The 23,902-nt window shown below is 45.2% G+C and overlaps 1 protein-coding gene across 3 annotated transcripts; it reads right to left on the bottom strand.

The window, feature by feature from the left end:
- Positions 1 to 13,616: 13,616 nt before the first annotated feature.
- On the bottom strand, positions 13,617 to 23,744 carry ATP5PD (ATP synthase peripheral stalk subunit d). Of its 3 annotated transcripts, none has more exons than XM_088482588.1 (6): positions 23,637 to 23,744; positions 19,661 to 19,791; positions 18,199 to 18,295; positions 18,015 to 18,086; positions 14,052 to 14,114; positions 13,617 to 13,797 (listed from the first exon to the last, which is right to left on the bottom strand). In XM_088482588.1, exons 2-6 carry the CDS (start codon positions 19,780 to 19,782, stop codon positions 13,666 to 13,668), a joined length of 486 nt encoding a protein of 161 aa, XP_088338714.1. In that variant the 5' UTR covers positions 19,783 to 19,791; positions 23,637 to 23,744; the 3' UTR covers positions 13,617 to 13,665. The 3 variants fall into 3 exon arrangements, with proteins under 3 accessions (XP_088338714.1, XP_088338716.1, XP_088338715.1); XM_088482590.1 differs by having other exon boundaries at positions 23,585 to 23,677; XM_088482589.1 differs by having other exon boundaries at positions 23,569 to 23,649.
- Between the last annotated feature and the right edge of the window lie 158 nt (positions 23,745 to 23,902).

The raw sequence follows: 23,902 nt of genomic DNA, 5'->3' as shown, positions 1-23,902 counted from the left end.
CAAAATCTTGGGCCTTGAACCTGTTCGCTAAATCCTCCGTGATTTCAGGACTACAGTCCACGTTCCCTTTCCCTTGGCTTCCCTCCCATATCACTTACTTAGGGGTCAAAATCACTAAAAACTTGTCACAACTTTTTGACACCAATTTCTCTCCCCTTCTCTCATCTATTCGAACAGATTATTCCCATTGGCATTAAAACATCTTTTGTGGCTGGGGAGAATTAATGTAGTGAAAATACATACCCTTCCCAAATTGCTTTACCTGTTTCAATCTCTACCCATTCAGATTCCAGACTCTTGGTTTCGTTTGCTGAATTTTTTAATCCAGCAATTTATCTGGGCCAGAAAAACCCCGGATTAGACGTGATCTTTTAGTACGGCCAAAACAGTTGGGTGGCCTCCAACTTCCTGATATCAAATCATACTATCATGCTATACATCTTAATAGAGTCCTTGAGTGGACTAGGTATAAAGAGGTCAAGAAATGGGTAGCACTGGAAGGTCGCTTCATGAAACCCCCCCCCCCAAAATCACACTTTGGCTTCCATCAATTACTAAATTAGACATGGCTCATCCAACAATTTCTCCCTCTCTATTTGGAAGTCCTTAAGACAACTGTCCCACATTTCCTCACGCTTTGACCCCCTTACTTAATTTCTGGCTAACCCTGATTTCCACCCCAGTATTAATCTTTCACATTTCCCTAATTGGGTACGAGAAGGCCTTTTTAGAGTTGGCCAGGTGGTAAACAAGTCAGGTGTTAAATCCTTTTTACTGAACTCCCGGAAAATTGGTCAATCCCACACTCTGACTTCTGGAAATATTTACAGGTTCGCCACTTTCTGACCTTCGCAGATAGATTAACAGCTTCTAATAGAGACCTAACTCCATTTGAGAAATGGTGTATATCAACTTCTCCTTTCCACACAATTTCTGCCATATATCAGCTACTTTTATACAATCCTTCCTCTCCTATTCCTCCATGGGCTAAAAAATGGGAACTAGATTTGGGTATATCCCTAACAGCTCAAGAATGGCAAATTATATTTCTTAAAACTCGCTGTAGCTCAGTTTGTACAACAGTAAAGGAAACTCAATGTAAGATTTAAAGAGATGGTATAGACACCCTACTCTACTACATGCCATGTTCCAGCGAAATCCGGCTCTTGCTGGAGGTCTTAAAGCCCCTGGATCCCTGCGACATATATGGTGGAAAGGCCCCCAGTTATCTAAATTTGGTCAGAAGTTATCTCTATGTCGAGACAAATTCTAGGCACCCCAACGGACCCAGCATTCTGGCTACTTAAATATTCACATACCCCATTGGTAAATTACAAGAAATCTCTATTGCGCCACCTCAGTAATGCAGCAAGGGCTGTTATGCCAATTTTATGGAATTCCTGCAATTCCCCTACCCGTAAAGAATGGTTCCAGAGAATTGATTATTATCTCTCTATGGAAGACCTCTTAACCTATTCTACCATCAAGCCCTCTATTTTCACTAACATTTGGTCTCCATGGTTAGAGTATAAAACTTCTGTGGAATTTAAAAACAATATGTCTTCAACCTACCCAACCACGTAACATGATCTGGATTACTTTCATTTAGCTATAATTAATTTTCTAATATAAGACGACCACCTTCCCTCCCTCCTCTCCCCCCTTCTGACAATCCTTCTGTTCTTTTTTTGTTCCTTTATTTTTTCCTCCCTGTATTAATCAATATAACTTGTGTTATTCATATACATTTGTAAAATTGGATTCCAATATATATATATATATATTTTTTTTTTTTTTTTTGATATGGATATGTTGGTGTTATTTGTGCCTTTATACATCTGTACCTTCTCTTTTTGGAACCTTGAATAAAAACATTGCACAAAAAAAACAAATTACCCCTGAGACCAGAAATTGTATTACTTATCCAATTGCCCTCAAGCCACCCATGACAAGTTCTACGAACAGCTGAAGCAGTGGAGAGATCTGGTGTCACAACCTGTGATGCAATAATAGACTTGATGTAGCTAAAGCAGTTTTGATGCTGTTGCACCCTGGTGATTATAGAATGGTTGCTAGACTGGGAATTCAGCTGCCTCATTAATGGACAAGTATGTGGCATCTTGGCCACAATGGAAAAGCTCCCGGCCAATAGCCACCTCCAATTGACTGTGCAAATAGGAGGACAGTCCTCTTTTGCTCAACTAAATGCAAGTAACAGCTCCGTCCTCTCCCTGTGAATTATCAGACATTTAATGGGGAGAAAGTCTTATGGCAGATGGAAAAGCTGACACATGAATATGTACTGTTAAACAGCCCAAGTACCTTAGACTTCCCAATATCCAATGGAGTACAGCATGCTTTATTAAGACATGGAGATGAGTCCAAAGAGCCTGAGTCCATTAATAAAATAATGGAGACTGGCAAGAAACAAACATATACAGCCAGTCCAAGAGGGACCATTGCAGGGAGAAGGACTGATGGTACTTACACAGATTTGTTGTCAGATATGAACGATAACGATTTTAAAAATAGTTAAATTCTGAAAAGAAAATCTGACATGTGGACCTGCAATGATGAACGATGCCCGTTCCCGCATGTCAGATAACGATATCTGACAGTCTGTGGTTGCAGTCAGATTTTGACGATTTAATTTTAATACGGTCTGAAATTGTTAAAATAGTTTGTAAAATCGTTGATCTGACCATGTGTATGCACCATTACAGATCCCTTGATCGCAGTAGTTAGCCCCATCTTGTTAATTCTGCAACAGTACTGCAGGTTTGCATTGTCGAAGCTACCAAGATTAATGCACACAGTTTTGTTCAAATCCACTCAAGTCATGAAACATTCCTTGGAATGATTCACTTTAATTAAATACATCCTCAAAAATAAGAGTGTAAATAATATGAGATATGGTAAGAACTTACCTTTGTTATCTCTATTTCTACGAAGTCCATGGGGGTCCACAGGATACCTTGGGGTATAGGTGTGACATCAGTCATCGGGCACCATAGAGTTAAGCTTTCAGCCTCCCAGGATGCACTAGGGTCCCCCTCCTATACCCCACCCCCGAGCCAAGGCATCTCAGTTTTGTACCAAGCCATAGGCCGTAGGAGGAGAAGGAAGAGAGAGAAAAAAGATCTGGATACACACAAGAATCACATTCTCACCAGAGGGAGACGGAAAAACCGGTGACCAGAGCAAAGCCCATCTGCAGCACAGGTGCGACAGGGTGGGAATCCTGTGGAACCCTATGGACTTCGTAGAAAGAGAGATAACAAAGGTAAGTTCTTACCATATCTCATATTTTCTACTTCAGGGTCCATAGGGTATCCACAGGATACCTTGGGGATGTCCCAAAGCAGTATCTTTTAAGGGTGGGGACACTCCTGTGCTGAAAGGAGAATCCGCCGCCCGAAGGAAGCATCCTGAGAGGCGAAGGTGTCAAACCTGTAATACCTCACGAAGGTATGGACAGAGGACCACGTAGCAGCCTTGCAGATCTGGACTGCAGAGGCACCACGTCGAGCTGCCCACGAAGGACCCACAGACCTAGTGGAATGAGCCTTCACAGAAAGAGGAACCGGCAGGCCTTCATGAAGATAAGCTTCAGAAATAGCCATACGGATCCAGGCTGCCAAAGTTTGCTTTGAAGCAGGCCAACCCTTTTTACGGAAGCCATAGAGGACAAACAAAGCGTCAGACTTCCTAAACGAAGAAGTGCGGTCAACATAAGTCCTCAAGGCCCGCACAACATCCAAAGTGGCCTCACCCACTGAAAGGCCAGGTGAGTTAAAAGCCGGAACAACGATTTCCTCGTTAACATGAGACTGGGAAACAACTTTGGGAAGAAATTCAGGACGAGTGCGTAACACTGCCCTGTTCCCATGAAAAATCAAGAAAGGGGGTCTACAAGAAAGAGCCCCTAAATCAGAAACACGTCTGGCCGAAGCTATGGCCAGAAGGAAAACAGTCTTAGCTGTTAGCCATTTAAGATCCACTGAACCCAGTGGTTCAAACGGCGGTCCTTGGAGAGCCCTCAGGACCACAGTCAAGTCCCAAGGCGCAACAGGTGGAACAAAAGGCGGCTGAATTCGCAGAACGCCCTGCATAAAGGTGCGCACATCAGGGATTGTAGCAATCCTACGGTGAAACCAGAGACAGGGCCGAAACCTGTACCTTCAAAGAAGCAAGGCGAAGCACATGGTCTAGTCCCGCTTGTAGGAAGGAGAGTATCCGAGACAGACGAAACTCCCGCGGTGCATAACCTCTCGGTCGACACCACTGGAAGAACGTATGCCACACGCGATGGTATATCCTCGCGGAAGACGGTTTCCGAGCTCTTAACATGGTACGCACTACAGAGCTGGAAAACCCCCTGGACCTTAACATGGCTGTCTCAACAGCCACGCCGTCAAAGACAGCAGAGTCAGGTCCGGGTGAAGACAAGGACCCTGCGACAGAAGGTCCGGTCGTAGCGGCAACCGCAGAGGACTGTCCACAGACAGACCCTGAAGGTCTGAGAACCAGTGCCGTCTGGGCCACGCGGGAGCTATAAACAGGAGCATCCCTCCTTCCTGTTTGAATTTCCGGATTACCCGTGGAAAAAGGGAAACCGGAGGAAACAGGTAAGCGAACCGGAACGTCCACCGGACGGACAGAGCATCCACCAGAGACGCCCCTTCGTCTCTTGTGCGAGACCCGTACACCGGCAACTTGTTGTTGTGCCGGGACGCCATGAGGTCGATCTCTGGAAGACCCCACTTGTCCACCAGCAGTTGAAAAACGTCCGGGTGCAGGGACCATCCCCCGGATGAACGTCCTGGCGAATGAGAAAGTCCGCCTCCCAATTTAGCACTCCCGGGATGAAGACCGCTAATCTGGCCAGAAGATTGCGCTCCGCCCATACCAGGATCCGAGACACCTCTACGAGAGCTGCCAGACTTCGGGTTCCTCCTTGCCGGTTTATGTAGGCCACGGTGGTAGCGTTGTCCGACGGACCTGCACTGGGCGACCCTGGAGAACCCGATGTGCCTGTTGGAGAACATTGAAAACCGCTCGGAGTTCCAAGATGTTTATTGGAAGCTCTGCTTCTGTCGGAGTCCACCTGCCCTGGAACAAGTGTGGACCCGAAACTGCTCCCCAGCCCCGAAGACTGGCGTCCGTTGTCAACAGGACCCAATTCGGTACCCAGAACGGACGTCCCTTGTTGAGATGGGTCGTCTGCAACCACCAGTCGAACCTCCGGGGTGAGCACTATCGTCTGGGATTTTAGAGATTGTGGCAGTCCGTTCCATTTGGACAGGATCAGGTGCTGCAGGGGTCTGGAGTGAAACTGGGCATATTCCACCATGTCGAACACCGACACCATGGAGCCCAGTAACCTCATTGCCGAGTGTAGAGACACTCGGCGGCTGTGCAGACAACTGCGCACCCTCGACTGTAAAGCAGGAGATCTTTTCCCCCGTCACAAAGATCCTTTGCTGTCCCGAGTCCAATAAGGCTCCGAGGTGCAGAATCCGCCGAGACGGGATCAGGGTGGACTTCTGCCAGTTTATTAACCAGCCGTGCCGTTGCAGTAGCGCAATGGTCAGGTCCAAGTGGCGCAGAAGGAGCTCCGGAGATCCTGCCACTAATAGAAGGTCGTCCAAGTACGGCAACATGCGGACCCCCTGCAGCCGCAGGGAAGCCGCCATGACCGCCATCACCTTGGTGAAAACCCGTGGTGCTGTCGCCAGGCCAAAAGGTAACACCCGGAACTGAAAGTGGTCGCTGCGGATTGCAAATCTGAGGAACCGCTGATGGCGCAAAAGAATAGGGACATGCAGGTAAGCGTCCTGTATGTCCAATGACACCATGTAGTCCCCAGGTTCCAGCGCCAGAATGATGGACCGTAAGGTCTCCATCCGAAACTTCGGCACCCGCAAAGACTTGTTGAGAGCCTTGAGGTTGAGAATCGGATGATACGACCCATTGGGTTTCTGCACCAAAAAGAGATTGGAATAGAAACCCTGGCCCCTCTGGGAGAATGGAACAGGCACTATAACTCCAGCCTGGAGCATAGTGTGCAAGACCTTCCGCAGCTCCGTGGCCTTGTTCCGGTCTGATGGTAGACCCGTGGTGAAGAATCGAGCCGGGGGTCTGTGCCGGAAGGAGAGGGCATACCCGTGGGAGACCACCTCGAGAACCCAAGTGTCTGTTGTGGTGACCGACCAACACCGGGCGAACTGCAGCAGGCAGCCTCCCACTTTGGGATCCCCCAAAGGGAGGACCGGACCGTCAGGCCGCAGGCTTGTCATCTGGCTTAGGGCCCGGACGTCTGGTACTCCAGGCCCGCTTCCGGGGCTTGGCCGATATCTTGGGGCCAGCCTGTCGGGGAAAAGACTGTGGTTTGGGCCTGCCCTGGGCCCTATAAGACCGAAAGGACGATGGTCCTGAACCAGAAGGGACAGCGGCCGACATGCCGATTTGGCTGCCGCCAGTGTGGTTACAATCTTGTCCAGATCTGGACCGAAGAGAACTTCTCCATTAAAAGGCAACGCCTCCAAACCCTTTTTGGAATCAGCGTCCGCCTTCCAGGATCGCAACCACAAGGTGCGACGAGTAGCCACCGCAGCTGAAGAAATTCGAGACGCCAGGGTACTAATGTCTAAGGCCGCCTCGTTGATATAAGTGGCCGAATCACGGAGATTACCAATCAACTCCGCCTGCTCAGCCGGAATCGAAGGACGCCTCCAACGTATCCGCCGAGCACTCCATAGCTCTGGCAACCCAGCAAATGGCCATAGCCAGCCGCGCTGCCCCCCCCCCCCCCGCAAGGGAATAAGCGGACTTCAGGCAGATCTCTACCTTGCGGTCTGTAGCATCCTTAAGGGAGGACATGGATGGCATTGGTAATGTGGCACTACGGACAAGACGTGTCACATGAGAATCCACCTGTGGAGGGGATTCCCACTTAGCAAAATAATTATCCGCGAACGGATAAGCCACCGCCAGACGCCTCTGCGGCTGGTATGGCTTGCCAGGCTGTTTCCACGCCTCCTCTAAATGGTCTACCAACTGACCCGAAAGAGGAAAGACTGTGGCGTCACCCTTCACATCCTTAAAGGCATACTTGGATTTAGCCGCTGGGGGAACTTCGTCCTCAATCACCAAGGCTGTGCGGACTGCCCGAATAAGTCCAGGAATATACACCTTGGCCCTAGCATTCGCTTTCTTTGTACGGAGAGGTTCCTGATCGGAAAGATCCAGAATCTCCCCATCAGACGTCCGTTCGTCATCCTCATAAGGAGCCGACAGACGCCACCGGCCGTATGTGGCCGCATCACAGACTCCCCTTGCAACACATCCGACAAGTGCTGTACAGAACTCGTCAGGGAGTTAACCCACGCCGGCTCCTGAGAAACCGGGAGAGGGGAAATAGGGAGACTGCGGGGTACCACCAATTGTCGTGGGAAACCCTGCATGGGTGACGACACCACTGATTAATGGGACAAACCCATCTGCGTAAACGCGGGCTGCGGAGCTAACTGGCCCACTAAGGTTGTAAGCGCCTGAACGAAACAAGCCCAGGGCGGCTCCTGTACCGGTACTGTAACCGTAATAGGCCGCACCAACGACAAACACTGCCGGCATAGGCCCTCCGCACTACCCTCCCCTAAAGGTACTTTACACGTAGTACACTGCAGCCGGAGAGGAAAGTCACTTTCAGACATGATGGTAGAAAGTATGTGACCCCTCTCACCAATTATTTAAAATGGCAAGAGACCACCCTTCAGCACCGCACCGCAAAAGGGCTTTAGCAGAAAGAACAGGGACAGTAATAAGGCTGACAGTCAGAAAGGAAAGTACAGGCAGCAGCGCTAGCACAGTCACATACAATTCAAAGAAACTCAATTCCTGCACTAACAGCGCTGATAAATCAACTACACAGACACAGAGTCTGGTAGGACACAGCGCTGCATACACTGACCTGACCACAGCGGAGGAGAGGTATGCGGGGGCACCCAGACCACGATGCCTCCGTCCAGACTTCCAGCAGCGTTCACCATGCGTTCTAAAGATGGCTGCCGAGGAGCAGAGAGGAGGCTGGCCTGGGGGAAGAGCGCTGCCACAGGGCCAGTCGGCGTGTTGCAGAGGGCTGTGTGCAGCGGGGGAGGCGCCGGCTGTGAGACAGGGAAGGTGCCGGCTGTGAGACAGGGAAGGTGCGCTCCCCTGGCATGCATTTAACCCCTGGGACGCCGCAACGCTACCGCGGTCCTGCTGTCCCAGGGGGGTATTGGAAGCGCAGGTTAGTACCTGGCTCCACGCTGCAGCCAGTCCCCAGGGAGCCCCCTGCCTGGGGACTTCTGGACCATGTATCAGCGGGGACCCACCGCGGGACCCCGTTGCCCCCCTTGAGTCCGGCCATGGTCCTAAACATCTGGGGTCACCGCTAGCTGTGACCCCAGATGCTTACCAGCATCCCCGGATCGGTACCGGCGGGGGTGTAGGGAAGACAGCATGGACGTCAAAATTGACTGTCCATGCTGTACTTCCAGATGTGCAGCCACACCTGCACAACGAAAACTTCAGGGGCTCGTCATGGCCCCCCTCTAACAGGTGCCTCCGACTCCGGCCGTGCACCGAACTAAACTGAGATGCCTTGGCTCGGGGGCGGGGTATAGGAGGGGGACCCTAGTGCATCCTGGGAGGCTGAAAGCTTAACTCTATGGTGCCCGATGACTGACGTCACACCTATACCCCAAGGTATCCTGTGGATACCCTATGGACCCTTAAGTAGAAATAAACTTTTTGTTATAATAAAGTACAATCTGTGTCACCCCAGTCTACCACCCAACCCCCAACCCCACCCCCTAGCCTGTAAGCTCTCAAGAGCAGGGCCCTCTTCCTTCACTTATACAACCATATCCTCCCCACTGCTTACAATGGCACCCAAACTTTGGGTTCTGCCCCCTTGCTGCTTGATTATTATGCTGCTGATTCAGCAAAGTTTATATACCATGTCCATGTTCTGCAATGTTCTGTACTGCATGTCCCTTTTGTTCACACTATTTCTGTACTTTGCAAGGTGCTGCGGACCCTTTATGCACCATATAAAAAGGTTAAATAATAACGGTTGGGAAAAAAGCAGTAATAAAATAGCACATTCCAAAGTAATGTAACTGTGATTTGGAGCAGGGCATGATTGTGGCTGAGATACGCAGATCTTGCGCAGAGCAGTGGGGTCGGCAGGTAGTTATTTTGAGATAAACAAAGATAATAAGAGTTATGGTATAACAGACCTCCTCCCTATATACCCCCATCCCAGCCAGTTTGTAAACAATCATAACGGTAAAAGAGACAGAAAGTGGAGAAGGAGCTACAAATGTACACAAAAATAAAGAGGGAATCAGTGACGCAAAAAGAAAGGAACAAATCCCAACTGAGGCCAGGTGCGTCAGGGTGGATGCCCTGTGGACCCTATGAACCTTGAAAAAAAATAAAAATAAATAAATAGTTAACAAAAAGTGTTATAAGATAACTCTTATTTTTATTCTTCGGGTTTCATAGGGTCCACAGGGATACCATGGGGATGTCCTAAAGCAGTTCCCTTAAGGGTATGGACGCTCCTGAGCAGAGAGGAGAATCCACCGCCCAAAGGAAGGATCCTGGGAGGCAAAAGTATCAAATGCATATAATTTGGACCGAAGACCAAGTTGCCGCCTTGCACAAACTGTTCTGCAAAGGCACCATGTCTAAATGCCCACGATGACCGAGTAGAATGTGCTGTCATAGGGTTCGGCACAGGGAGATCAGCCCAAGTATACACATGAGAAATATCATACGCAGCCACCAAGCCAGTCTGCTTGTTAGCTAGCCAGCCTCGCTTATGAAAGCCATGTAACAAAAAAATGCATCTGATTTTCTGATGAGTTGGTACAATCCACATAGATACAAAGAGCTTGAACCACATCCAGTGAAGCTTCACCTAGAGAAAGGACAAAAGACAAAAGGCTGGGACTGCAATTTCTTCATTCATATGAAAACGGCATGCAACCCTTGAAAAGGTAACCAGCCCTTGTATGGAGAACAGCTCTATTCTGGAGGAAAAATTAAAAATGGAGAGCGACATGAAAGTGCTGCCAAATCGGAAACTGCGAGCTGAGGAGATAGCGAGAAAAAAAAAAAAAAAGAGTATCAATCATTTGAGATCCACTGTGTCCAAGGGTTCAAAGGGGAACCAAGGATAAATCCCACGGTGCCACTGGAGGGACAAACGGAGGTTGCAGACTGAGAACACCGTGAAAAAATGATCTAACATCTGGCAGAGTGGCAATTCTGCGCTGGAACCAAACTGACAATGTAGAAACCTGAACTCTCAAGGTAGCCAGACGAAGACCCAAGTCTAGTCCAGTCTGAAGAAAAGCAAGAACTTTGGAGACCCTGAAAACCTTAGGGTCATAATTTCTGTGGGAACACCAATGAAAAAATGAATGCCAAATCCTGTGATGCGGGCCGAAGCAGGCTTCCTTGCCCTAAGCATCATCTGGATCACGGAAGTAGAAAAACCTTTGGCCTTTAAGACGGAAGACTGAAGAGCCATGCCGTCAAAGTCAGCAGAGGTAGATCTGGATGTAGGCAGGGACCCTGCACTAGCAAATTCCGCTGTAGAGGAAATGGAAGTGGGCTGTCTATGGATAGACATGTCAGATCGGTGAACCAATGTCTCCTGTGCCAGGCATGAGCTATTAGTATTATCCTGCAGCCTTCTGGCTTGAATTTTCTGATGACTCTTGGGAGGAGAGATTGGAGGAAACAGGGATGCCGACCTGAAGTCCCATCTCACTGCCAGAGCATCCATGAAGGCGGTGAGGAGCCATACCTGTAGACCTTGTGGTTGCAACGTGATGCCATGATGTCTACGTCCATTAGTCCCCACTTGTCCACCAGGAGCTGAAAGACATCCGGATGAAGAGCCCATTCTCCAGCGTGTAGGTCCTGACAGCTTAGAAAGTCCGCTTCACAATTGAGGACTGCTGTGATGAATATTGCAGATTGCTGGAAGATGGCGTTCTGCCCAAACCAGAATGTTCACCACTTCCCTCATGCTGCCGGACTTTGTGTGCCTCCCTGATGGTTGCCTGAGCTGTCCATCTTCCCTGAAAGGTGTGACCTGTCACCGCACCCGTCCTCGCAGACCTGCATCCGTGGTGAGTAGTACCCAATCTTGGATCCATAAAGGGTGACCCTTGTTTAAATGAGTCGTCTGCAGCCCCCATGCGAGGGAGAGCCGAACCTCTGACGAAATGCGGATCGTTTGAGACCTTATCCGATGAGAATGACCATCCCAATGAGACAGAATCCATCATTGCAGGGACCTGGAATGGAACTGACCATATGCCACCATGTCAAAGGTGGATACCATGGCCTTCAGGACCTGTATTGTTTAGTGAACTGACTCTTCGATTGTGGAGCAATTTGCTAGTCCAGCCAGCTCTTGTCGACAGGCAATGGTCAGTTGGAGACGACCCAATATCAGGAAGTCGTCTAAGTATGGCAGTATCCTGACTCCTTGTCATCTGAGAAGAGCAGTCATTATCTTGGTAAACACCGAGGGGCTGTAGACAGGCCAAAAGGGCAATGGTAATGTTGCTGACTAACAGCAAAAAGTCAGAAACCCCTGGTGGACTAGCACAATATAGGTACATACAGATATGCATCCTGTATATCCCGGAACCCTGAAATCCCCAGGTTCTATTGCCTGCATATTTGACTGCAGGGTCTCCATACTGAACTTGGGCACATGGATGAACCTGTTGAGAGATTGCCGATTCAGAATAGAGCGATGAGACCCATTTAGTTTCTGAATCAAAAAGTAATCTGAGTAATAACTTCTTCCCCCGATAGCCAAGGGAACAGGGATTATCCCCCCTGAACTGAGCAGGGCATGAATGGTCTACTAGAGGGCAAAGCCACAGATAGAACCTGATGAGGGAGTTGTGCCAACAACCTTCTGTGGATGCGGGAGAGGGTAAAAAGACATTACTTCATCTTGGAATCTGGAAGAGTTTATCTGGAGTGTGCCATGCTTCCCTCAAACTCAGTGAGCCATTTAGAATGAGGTAATCCATCCTAAATCACCTTCAGGGGTCTGTACACCAGGTTTATTAGGCTTTAGGAGCCGGTACTTCATCTTCTATAAAGAGGATTGAATTTACCGCCCCAGCTAGAGAGGAACACTCACTGATGAATTACGCTCCTCAACAGAGATAGGCCCAGAGGGAGAAAACCTGTGTATCCTCTGCCTCCTTAGATGACATCAGAACCTGTAAGCAGGATGGACTGAGAGGATAGTGCAGTCCATTTATATGTTTAAACGGCTGATGTTTTATTCGCATGTAACCTATACAGATGGGTAGATGCTAAAAAGCCAGATTCTGAACTGAACATAATTCTCCAACCAGGAAGGATGTATGGGAAGAGGAAACATAACAGGCTGTAATCACTGTGGGAAAACCAAAGTGGGAGGCAGTTGTGGGGGCTGATATGCGGTCTAACTGCATCATAACCTAAGGCCAGGAGGAGTTTCAAGGTAACCCCTTTACAGGTGCTGGCGAGATGGTCTGCTGTGGTGTCCATCCTGTATAAAAACCTGAGACCTACTGTACAGGATTTACATGAAACCAGCACAGGGACAACAATCTCCTGTTTACCTTTGTCCTGAGACATGGGAAATCTTTGCAAATAACCTACAACAAGTGTAGGGTTAACTATGCAATGTGACCACTTTCATAGAAAAAAATAAAATGTGAAGTACTCTCTAACCTCTATACACAAGGTAGTTTGGGGTTTATAAAAAAAAAAAAAAAAAATTAAAAATAAGAAAGAAAGAAAAAAAAAAAGAAAGCTCAGACCTCACTCCATGTGAGACTTTTTGGTTGTGGAGTCGGGAACTCCAAATTGTGCAGACCCAAAAAGCAGTGGTGGAGGGTTTCGGATGTTGAGAAGTTAGCGATTTTAGCGCCTGGAGCATAAGGGCAATGTGTTGGCAGGGCTCACTGACCAGTACACAGTTGGGGTTCTACTTGTTCTCTTTTTCCTAGCACTTCTTTAAATAAGCACTAAATGCAGTGCTAATCCCAAGATAGCTGGGGAGCGCACATGGATTGCCAGTTTAAATAGGGGATGGGTATGGGGTCCGGGACCCCGGTGGTCAGAATACAGATGCAGACATCCCGACAGGGTTAGGATACAGACACCCATAGGCAGGTATCCTAACCCTACCCCTAAACCTCCCCCTAGTGCCTAACCTTACTACTTACTGCGTGTTGGGATTCCAGCGCTGGCATTCTGACAGCCAGGATTTAAACTACATTCCTTAAATAGATGTCCCCTTTTGCACTGTATGACAAGTTTGTTTGCTTTTTGGTTGGTGTTTAGGCACTCTCCTATACAGTCAAAAGCTCTTCTGATGTGCTGCATACATATATTTGGGAATCATTAATAAATTTGTAGATTGCAAAAAAAATATTAAAAAAATAGTAGGGTTCTCCAGTTATCTAAAGATTAAATTTACATCCCCCTAACCTCTTTATGACCACTCCATAACATCTCATCAATAACACACAAACAAATTATATATTACATGTTTTATTGAGTTCTAATATGTTAGTATGGTGATATTTATAATTCACTGATGGGCTTATGTGGCCAGTAAATGTACTTCTCTTTGTCCAGCTTGGTCTCAGGGAAAGCTTCATTTAGGTCATCAATGGTCATCTGATCAAATGGAATCATGTTCTTAAACTTTGACAGCTATAAGGCAGAAAAAAGTCAGACCAAAGATAAACAAGTCCCCAAAGACAAAGAAAACCACAGGAAAATAGATATGACCAGTCACTGAATCACACATCTGTTCAATTTCCCCCATACCAAATAATCGCTTTGAGCTGCTCTCAAAAAGTTTAAGCAATTGTGGAATGTTTAGTGGGCAGATGTGAGGGATAAATCAGAAGCCAAAAGTAAGACCATTTTAAGACTGCAGAAATTGTAATTTTATGGACACTCACGTCTTTCTCAAGCTGTGCCACCCTAACTTTGGACTCCTCGATGTAGGTTATAGCCGATTTACTCTTTAAAACAAAAACAAAAATGAATCATAGAAAATAGAGACAATGCCTAAATACATTCTGTAAACTGCAATAGCAAGACATTTTTTTTTTTATATATATATATATATATATATATATATACATACACACACTATTCTCTTCACCTTCCACAAAGTATATGGTGGTATAGAAGCATTTTTGTCAACAACAAAGTAGAAAAAAAAAATTATTGTTAAAACTGAATATTTGTAACTACATTCATTCAATTAGATAACCAAACTTTGGCCATGCTCCTTAGTTGGTAGATCGATTCAAAATACTTATGAAGTTGATTCACGCCCTTCTCAAAAGGAGAAAATATATAGCCAGCGCTAGACAGGCAGGAGGATCAAGCATTAATGCAGCAGTAAAGGGAAGAGGCGATTGTCAACCTCACTTGCAAAAACAGAACAATGAAATACTGCGCTTGGGACATTAGTAAACAGTGATTTATAAGCATGAAAAGTATTTAATAAACAAAAATAGACAAATCATACATAAATTAAATATTACAAAATGGACAAATATAATAGTATATTCACATATAAAAAAACTAGCCAATTGTGCAATATGAATACATATTCCCTTTAAATGCAAAGAGAATATTAGTAACCAACAATAATAATAAAAAAAATAAAAAAAGTTGGTCAGACTGTAAATATTGTAAAATAGGAATAATAAGTCACGTGTAAAACAGCTATAACTTGGCTAAATGTAGCTGTTAGCAGTAGATAATTCCGGATTGCAATTTAGTTGTATCCATATAGCTGATATTATTGCAATTAACTCAGTAATATTTCCCTAGAGAATAGCCCGTCACAGTGAAAAAAATCCCAACATAAGTATTAAGGTGCCCACATAGCGATATTTTACACGATCTGGCCGATTCCGACACATTGGAACGACAGATCGTGTAAAATATGGCCAAATCGTGAGGAAATCGTGAGTCCCCACTCACGATCACGATGCACGTCCCCGCTGGTCGCACATCGCATCTTCAGATCTGCCGTGCAGTAGGGCAGATCTGACAATCTAGGACGCGATGCACTGTAAAAAGTCTGACTGCAGGAGAGATCGTTTTAAGATTGGACACCAAATTGTGTGCAGATCGTGTGGAGATTGTGTGCAGAGCTGCCGGGGAGAGTTTCAAGGGAAATCGTACACATCGGCTGATCGTGGGCAGATCGGTATGTTTGTGGGCACCTTTAGAGCACAGTATTTCATTGTTCTGATTTCACATCCTTCTCAGTTGGCTAAAGTTCTCCTCTCATATCAACCAGAGTTATATAACCACTTAACTGACAAATTGTTTTTCCAAAAACCGCTCAGAAATTGTCGGGTTTTTTTTTAGGACTGAATTAGGTCAAGAACATCATCTCTTTTTAAAACGTATCCAACACAATTTTATTTTAAAAAAAAAATTTTTAAACACCATATACCATAAAAACTGCAATTTTGGCCGATGTGTTAAACTATCTATAGAAACCATTGATTGCTTGAGGCCACAGCCACCAACGTTTCCTTAACAACAGTTTGCACCATCGATTGCCCCACACCCCTGCTGGACCCCTTTGCACCCTGCCATGGATGCCGCTGAACCCCCTGCAACGCAAGCGGGATCCCAACGTATTGTAAATACTGACAAAAATCCCATATCTGAAATGTTCCTGGTCCCGAGCATTTTGGATATGGAAACTAAACATGTATGTATGTATGTATGTATGTATGTATGCATGTATGTATGTACGCATGTAGCAAACAGTACGTGTGTGTGTAATATTTATATTTATTTATATTGCCCGATCACTGTGGCCAGCAGTGATCGCGACACATGGGGAGGAGGAGCTGAGGCCGGGAGGAGTGGGTGGGGGCGCAGCTAGGGTGCCAGGGTACTTAGCAGCAGCTGCGGCTACCAGAGCTGCGGATGCTGCTTCTTCTACACAGTGATCACTGTTGTTCCGGAAGCCGCAGCGGCAGGATGTCCCGCTGGCGGCCCGGATACATAGCAGCAGCAGCTACCAGAGCCGCGGCTGCTGCTGCTTCTTACTGAAGGGGGTGAGGCCGGCTGCGCGATCACTGCTGGCTAGCAGTGATCGGGACACAAAGGTGAGGGAGCCGCAGGTGTAGAGGAACCAGCCGATCCCTCTGAGATGGGCGGCTGCTGGAAGTTAACTTCCAGGAGGCCGCCTACTGGGCGTTTCTGACTGGTCGTATCAGATACGACCATGTCGGGAAAAGCCCTGTCTGGTATGGTCTTATCCGATACGACCGTGCCAGGCAAGTGAGTAAGTCTTCCTTACTGAGCACCATTTACCTGTCATTACATATGAAAGGCCTACTCTCATTTTGGGGTGAAGCATATAAAAGGACTTGAGGGTGAGGGGGCAAACAATCTCATCTGCATTCCTAGCATTAGTCTCCAGCTTGGTGGACTGGAAAACAGAGGCTTTGGCTCAGAAATTTGTCTTCCTGACAACAGTATTGAACAAAGCCACAAATGCCTCCTGCCATAAAGCTATGCCCAGGAACAAAATAACAAAACAAAAACGAATAAGTGTGCAAACAGAAATGGGCGGTAATTGCTGCCTTGGCCCACACAGTTTGATTGCAGGTCTGTAACTGAACAGCACCTAACACATTATATAGGGCAGAAGTCACCCAGCAGGTGCACAGGTGTAGTCATTACTCACTGTCACATTTTAAAAGTTCCACTAGTGGAGCCAATTATCTCACTTGCGATTCTGTGGGGAGACCTGGAAAACATGCACTGTTTGGGGTCCTGAGGACAGAGTTTGAGAACCTATGCCATAGGGGAACAGATCATGCGACTAAACCTGCGGTTACCTAAATCTGGCCCTAAGAAAGAAAGGGGTGGAAATGACATGCAGTGTAACGAAGCCATATGACCTCTATGTCCAAATTGCAGAATTTTATTTTTATAGAGGGTTCAAGATAGTAAAATTCTATGATTGAAATGTAACCCTTTCTTCAGAATAATTGCTCAAAGCATTCAGGTTGACCTTTATAAAAAAAATAATAATAATTTACAAGTGTGGAAACGTTCCATAGCAACCAGACATTTATTTATATAGTATAAATCTGGCCATATTACTGCACGATCAGTGCAGACAACCTGGCGGATGGTGAGGAGTTTAGGTCCATGGACAACAATTGTCAAACAGTCTTTTGGTCAGCTTTGGTGTACCAAATTAAAGTTTTTTTGGGTGCCTTAACCAATTGCCACCCAATAGAGCAATACAATTATTGCTCCAATCAGGGGTGAGAGACACGGGCGCCGACATTTCTGCTCGCAGCCTCCTGAGGTAGCGAGCAGAATTGTGTGAAAGGTACATGGTTTTGCTGCCCTAACCAGGACTTTAGACTGGTTTAACCATGTAAAGCAGCTAAACCCAGTACTTTTGGGTACCCTAAATAATTTAATTGCTCCATTGGGCACCCATTATCCAAAAAAACAATTGAATTTCCCCCAAATGACAGTTTGGTTACTATGGGAAAACCCACTACATCTAGTTATATTGCCATTTTCTGATTGTCCTTGCTACAGAGTATGAATCCACCAGTCTGTAGCATACATTGAGCAAAACGGTTACCTCGGAAATTAGCTTCTCGCTTAAAAACTCTGGCTTCCCCCTGCTTTAGGATGATGTAAGATAGGGGCCCATTAGCCTCTTAAGTAAAGGCCACATTCTCTGAAGGATGGACAACTAAACTTAATTTACCCTGCATGCGAAGTATTAACACAACAGTTGTTTTATGTACGGTAATGAAATATTGTTTAACTTGTTCTTGAAAATCGTGTATATTACAGTTAGTTCTTTGCAGCTACAAAATTTTCCCATTAATATGGCGTGGATAACTCACAAATTCCTGCTCTTGTGCATTTATCTTCTGTGTCTGGTTATCAACAGGCTCTGGGACAGTAATGGCGTTGAACTGAAAGTATAAAATCAATGTAACCATTATGTAAATCATCTTTTACTGAACTCATTTTAATTACAAATTGCTCAAATTCCTGCAAATCAAGAGAGTAGAATATCATACTTGCCTTTTTCTCAAACTCATCCACAAGGCCTGCCTTGGCAACCGTAGCACGGTAATAAGTCCAGTCAATGGTTGGGGGCTTGGCTGGGAGAGATGTCAACCTGTTGAAAGAAACTGTAGTGGTTATGGTGGTCCTCTGGTATCTATAGTCTACAGAGTAGATCATACAGCTGGATCCTAGACAATCCGGGTTAGAAGTTAAGGGTCCTGTTTATTAAATGGTAATTTTCACCATATTTTCTCAATTTATCACTCCTTGCAAGATGTGATGTTATTGCCGTCGTGGCCTTCACAGGGGATATCATGTGACATCTATCACTTGCAAAGCATGGGAAAGTTAGTGAATACATATTTTAGAAAGACAGCAGCTATACTTGTGGAGTTTATTGTACTCGTATGCTATAACCATATTGGAGGTGGCAATACAACAGATGCAGTACATAGCAAAAATGCTTTATTATTTAAATAAAGCATTTTTCTTCTTAAATCTATTCAGAACCGGCTTTATGTGCAGTATGCATGTGTGACCCAGCAATGCCAGATCACAAATGCTCAGGAGGGACTCTGACTGGTAAGGTGTGAGTCAAATCTATGCTTACTGCTGCTGGCCATTAACATTGTTCATCAAATTAATGGCTTGGCCTTTAAGTAAATTACTGCACAGGAAAACCTGGGTCTAGTAAATCTTCCTTTAAACATGCTTAATTACTGGAGTCTGGTCTAGCCTTTAAATGTATTTTTGCCTTTTTCCTCTTGCCGTTTTTCCTATTAGTTTTTGCCGATTCCCCCCTGCCCCTCTTTTTTTGTATACCGTTTACTTCCCCATCTTCTTATTTTCATCCCAGTGCATGATTAATTGTTTTTACCTACCCCAGATTTTATATCAACTGCAAGTTGCAACCATTTCACAATTTTTGAACTGTCTAAGCTGATCCCCCCACTGCAAATGGAGACCAATGGCATGTGAAGATGCAAGCAGTTTGTGATCAGCACAAATAATCATTGCAGTAGGTTTGAAATCCATAAAAACACAAGTTTTCAACAACAAAAAAAACAAAAACAAAAAAAAACAAGGGCTTTTTCACCTCCAAGTCAGTAGCAGTCCTCAGTACAATTGAGCACTGAAGGCTTGCTGCATTTTGCTGTAAGTGGTGCTACTCGAGTGAAAAAGTACATCTTTCATACTGACAATTCTCATTAAAGCATTTAAAACATTCCATAAGGGTTTGCACGATTACTGTGTGTAAGAAGAAAAATAATAAAACTTAGAACACTGTTCCATCAAATAAAAAAGTGGCAACATAAACCACTACAACACTAAGTATATAGCATTATAAGACAAATAGTTAATCTTGATGTGGCATAGTTTAAGTGTCACTAAAGAATAAAATATTAGCACATTAATAAATGTATAATATAATATTTATGTTGCCAGGTAAATATCCTTAAAGCTGTAAAATCCTCACTTTGCAGCCACAGAGTCACTACGTGTCTTCAGTGAATTGAAAAAGACTTTCTGATTTGGCGGAACCCTCTCTGCAAAAGCTACCCAGTCCACAGCCTTGATTGCAGCTCTGCGACTCGCCATGACTACAGTCTATAAAGCAAAATGATACATGAGAAACATGTGCTAAAGTAAATAGAAGGTTGTACAAGAAACATGTAGTTATAACTCCCCAAACATAATAAACTATTAGATTTATTGATCCAGAGCTTTCATAGTGAAATGCACTTTATTCACCATAATATGCGGTTAATGATACTCCGAAAATTCATAATGGCAGTAAAGAAAAGAAAAAAAAAAAAAAAAGTTAAAGATTTCAACCAGCTAGTAATGTGAAACCATTAGAAACAGCTTGCGCAACTTGCAATCCAAGTATATTAGCCTGGAACAAGCCAGTCTTGATAACTAAACTACTTGAAAGAAGGGCTTTAATTCAATATTTTAAAAAGGTACGCTTCCCAATCATTTTTATGCTCCCTAAACTAGAATAAATAAGCTCCCCTTCCTCTAGATCAGGGGTGGGGAACCTTTTTTCTACAGAGGGCCATTTGGATATTTATAGCATAATTCGCAGGCCACGACCCCACCGCATGATATCACATGGAAGGGGCGGGGCCACAATCACCAGTTCTGACAGCAGTGCCCGAAGCCTCCTAATGAGCTGTAAGGGCAGCAGTGTGACCGTCTGAAGCTTTCTAAGGACACTCCAGGAGGTACTGCTGCATAGATCTTGGCTGCAGGTTGCCTTTCTAGGCACCCCGCTAGCCAAATGAGGCTAGCAGAAAAAAAAAGCTCCTAAATTTATTGGATTTCAAATCCCACCTGCGGTTGCCTTGGCAGGGCCAGACCAAATGATTTTGCGGGCCTTATACGGCCCGTGTGCCGGACGTTCCCCTCCCCTGCTCTAGATGCTGCATGTGGCTGTAACAAAATCCAGAACATTCCAGAAATAGTAAATTAAAACCATATACAGCCAAAAAGTTAAATATTTTATGCACTTGTCTAAACTTGACTGCAGCCTGAACTAAATCAAACATGTGTAAGGTGCTAAATACTCATCAGAACAGTAAGCGCTACAATCCATACAAATCTAAGTTATTCATAAAGATATAGAAATTACAAACAAGGTAAACAAAAGGAGGTGCAGGCATGAGACAGAAGGTAGAGAGGGCACTGTGAGCGAGCACTTACATTGTAGAGCAGGCATGTTAAAAAGGCCTCCTGCAACACTTTTTAGTGCTGCACACCACACCATTATGCCACCTTCCCCTATACAGTTTCCCCTGTGTGTACACAAAAAGGGGACCTGTGACCTGAGCATTAGAATATCCCAGTTTGTCTGTACACAGTATCAGATGATGAGGTGAGGTGCTGCACTACTGGGGGTTCTGCGTTCTCTGGCCATTGTAGAGGTGGGAAACTGATAAGATGGAGGCTGTAGGATGGTTCTTTGTACATCAGACACTTCGTTCACTGTGCCACTCATTATGCCAATTATGATTAGTGCAAGGCAATCGCCTATTCCTCCAGGGACACTACATTCTGCCAAATAGTCAGAGTAACCTGTGGGAGATAGCTAGGGGATATATTGAAAAGTATTCCAAGTGACCTACATTAGATGTGACACCACAAAACATGTTCCAGACACAGAAGTTAGTAAACAGAGAACACATGCACACATTCTTATCTTTGGGTTCTGTAAGTGCTATGAGGGTTGTTCAAAAAGTAATGCATAAATGCCCATAACTGAAATAATACGCAACATTTATTTGAAGCTTTGTCAGTTTGTAGTTTAATATGTCTTCTAACTATATATGTAGTTTTGTTTAGGTGGCCCAAGAAATACCATGGAATCCAAGATGAAACAAAGAGTCGTCATTGTAATTCTGAAAAAAGAAGGCTGCAGTGCTACAGAAATCCACAGAAGACTGAAAAAAAGTGTATGGTGAGCGTACAAATGACTATAGTAATGTCAGAAGGTGGATGAATCGTTTTCAATCGGGAGAATCGTCCGTGTGCGACAAACCTCGTGGTGGCAGACCATCAACTGCAGTGACAGCAGAGAACAGACACAGTCGATGCCATGATTCATAAAGACCGTCGTGTGACCATCAGAGATATCAGTGATGAACTGGAATGTAACCATGGCACTGTAGAAACACTAATCAATGATTTGGGATATTGTAAAGTGTGTGCTAAATGGGTTCCAAAGCAATTAACCAGGGATCAGAAGGCCCAAAGGGTGGAAGTGTGCAATGACCTTTTAACCAACTTTGAAGCCAACTCTGAGATGTTTTTTGGAAAATGTCATTACAGGAGATGAGACCTGGGTGTTCCTTTATGACCCAGAAACAAAGGCCCAATCAAAGCAATGGAAACACCCAAGTTCAGCTAGGCCTGTGTAAACGGCACTACTACAGTTGGCACAACTACTGGGAACATTGCACAGGGGGACTGTATAAGGGGCACCACTACTGTGGACACTGCATAAGGGGCACTACCAGAACTGGGGCACCCCTACTGTCAGCACTGTGTATAAGGGGCACTACTGTGTGTCATAACATGAATAAGGGACACTACTATGTTGTGTAATGTGAATCAGGGGCACAATGTGCGGTCTAATGTGGATAAGATTGTGCCACTGTGTAGCATAATTTGAACTAGTATTGTCTGACCACACACTGTCCCTTTATTTAAAAAAAGAAAAAGAAAGAAAGAAAGAAAGATTTTCCACCACTTCTCTAGGGCCATTTTAAGCACTGATGTATACAATTAAAATCTCTATTTGTGAAGGTTAAAGGAGGCTTCATCATAACTTTACATCGGCAGTGATTACATGGTGCATTGATAAATCCTGCGGCCTTATCCTTGTTTTGCTGAAAATATTTATAGTATTTGTATATTTGTGGCCCCCTAAACTTTTTATGATCCGTAAAATACCCCCGGGGATGCCATTACTATTTTAGCACCATAAATAAATAACAGTAGGTCTCACACAGATGGCAAGATACGTCTCCTATTCATCCTAAACTTTCCTACTATTCAACTTTTAAAAGCCTTTACCATTTGAGATACTGAAACATTGAGAATTTACTGAGCGAACACTTTAAAGATTTCTACTGGTGAACTATATACAAGCCAGATATGCAGAACCGATGTTATGCAAGGAAAAAAAAAAAAAAAAAAAAGGCACAAATATAAGTACAATAGCACCAGCGAACGAGTGGTCAATCCAATTCCTTGCGATGATCTCGGCAGTGGCCTCACTTAATGGCAGCCTGGATTTGCCAAATTTTGCTTGCAGCCCCAGCAAAATTTGGCAAATTCAGGGTCGAGTCAGGCAGCGAAGGGTGCGATGTGCTGATACATTGCCGACATTTTAACACCATTGCAACGGCACATCGCACCCTTTACACGGAATATGATTGACCCCATAGAGTCAGACAGATGATTGAATGGGCTCAGTCATATATAAACAAAATACAGATTTAAGTAAAATCTGTTTTATTCATTTGGATGTAATGTGTGACTGGCACAACTCCCTGAAGTGTAGATAAAGTTAAAGTATGCATATGCAATCATCAAAACATATGCAAGTTGTACAATAGACACATTTAATATAATTACACGTTTTCTGCATGTGGGGGGAGATTACACTGAGAATACGAGGGTCCAGGAGCACCTAGGAAGGAAAGCAGGTCTCCCCGCACTACATGGGAGGGTTAGGAAGTCACTGTCCCACTTCTAATCGTAGCATCAGCTGTGAAACAGAGCACAGCACCGCTAATACTGACAAAAGCCCTCCTGTCAGTCAGTATTCAGGGCAGCGGGGTTGACAACCTCCAAGCCTCAATATCAGAAACAACGCACACAAGGAATACGTTACACCGGTTTGGCGAACTAGGCCCGGGGATGAGTGCGGACCGGCTATCTCTCACCTCTCCGCGCTTCGACCTCCAATCACACTGCCGCCAGGACACTGCAATGGCCACCAGCGTAAGTAACGTTAAACCAGCACCTACTTTAACAAATCACAGAGCGCGACAGAAAACAGCCTGAGCCAATCACTGGACGACTGACAAACCAACGGTGAGCTGGGAGAGGTTTCTGCGCGGCACGTGACCTGATGCCGGCTATAGGTATCCGGGTTACCCGCGTCATCATGACCTTGGGCAATGACGTCATTACATCACGCAGCAGCAGC

This window comes from Taudactylus pleione, unplaced genomic scaffold, assembly GCF_031769625.1.
Source record: "Taudactylus pleione unplaced genomic scaffold, aTauple2 ptg000290l, whole genome shotgun sequence".
Classification (NCBI taxonomy): Eukaryota; Metazoa; Chordata; class Amphibia; order Anura; family Myobatrachidae; genus Taudactylus; species Taudactylus pleione.
This window is presented reverse-complemented; position numbering and strand designations above follow the sequence as displayed.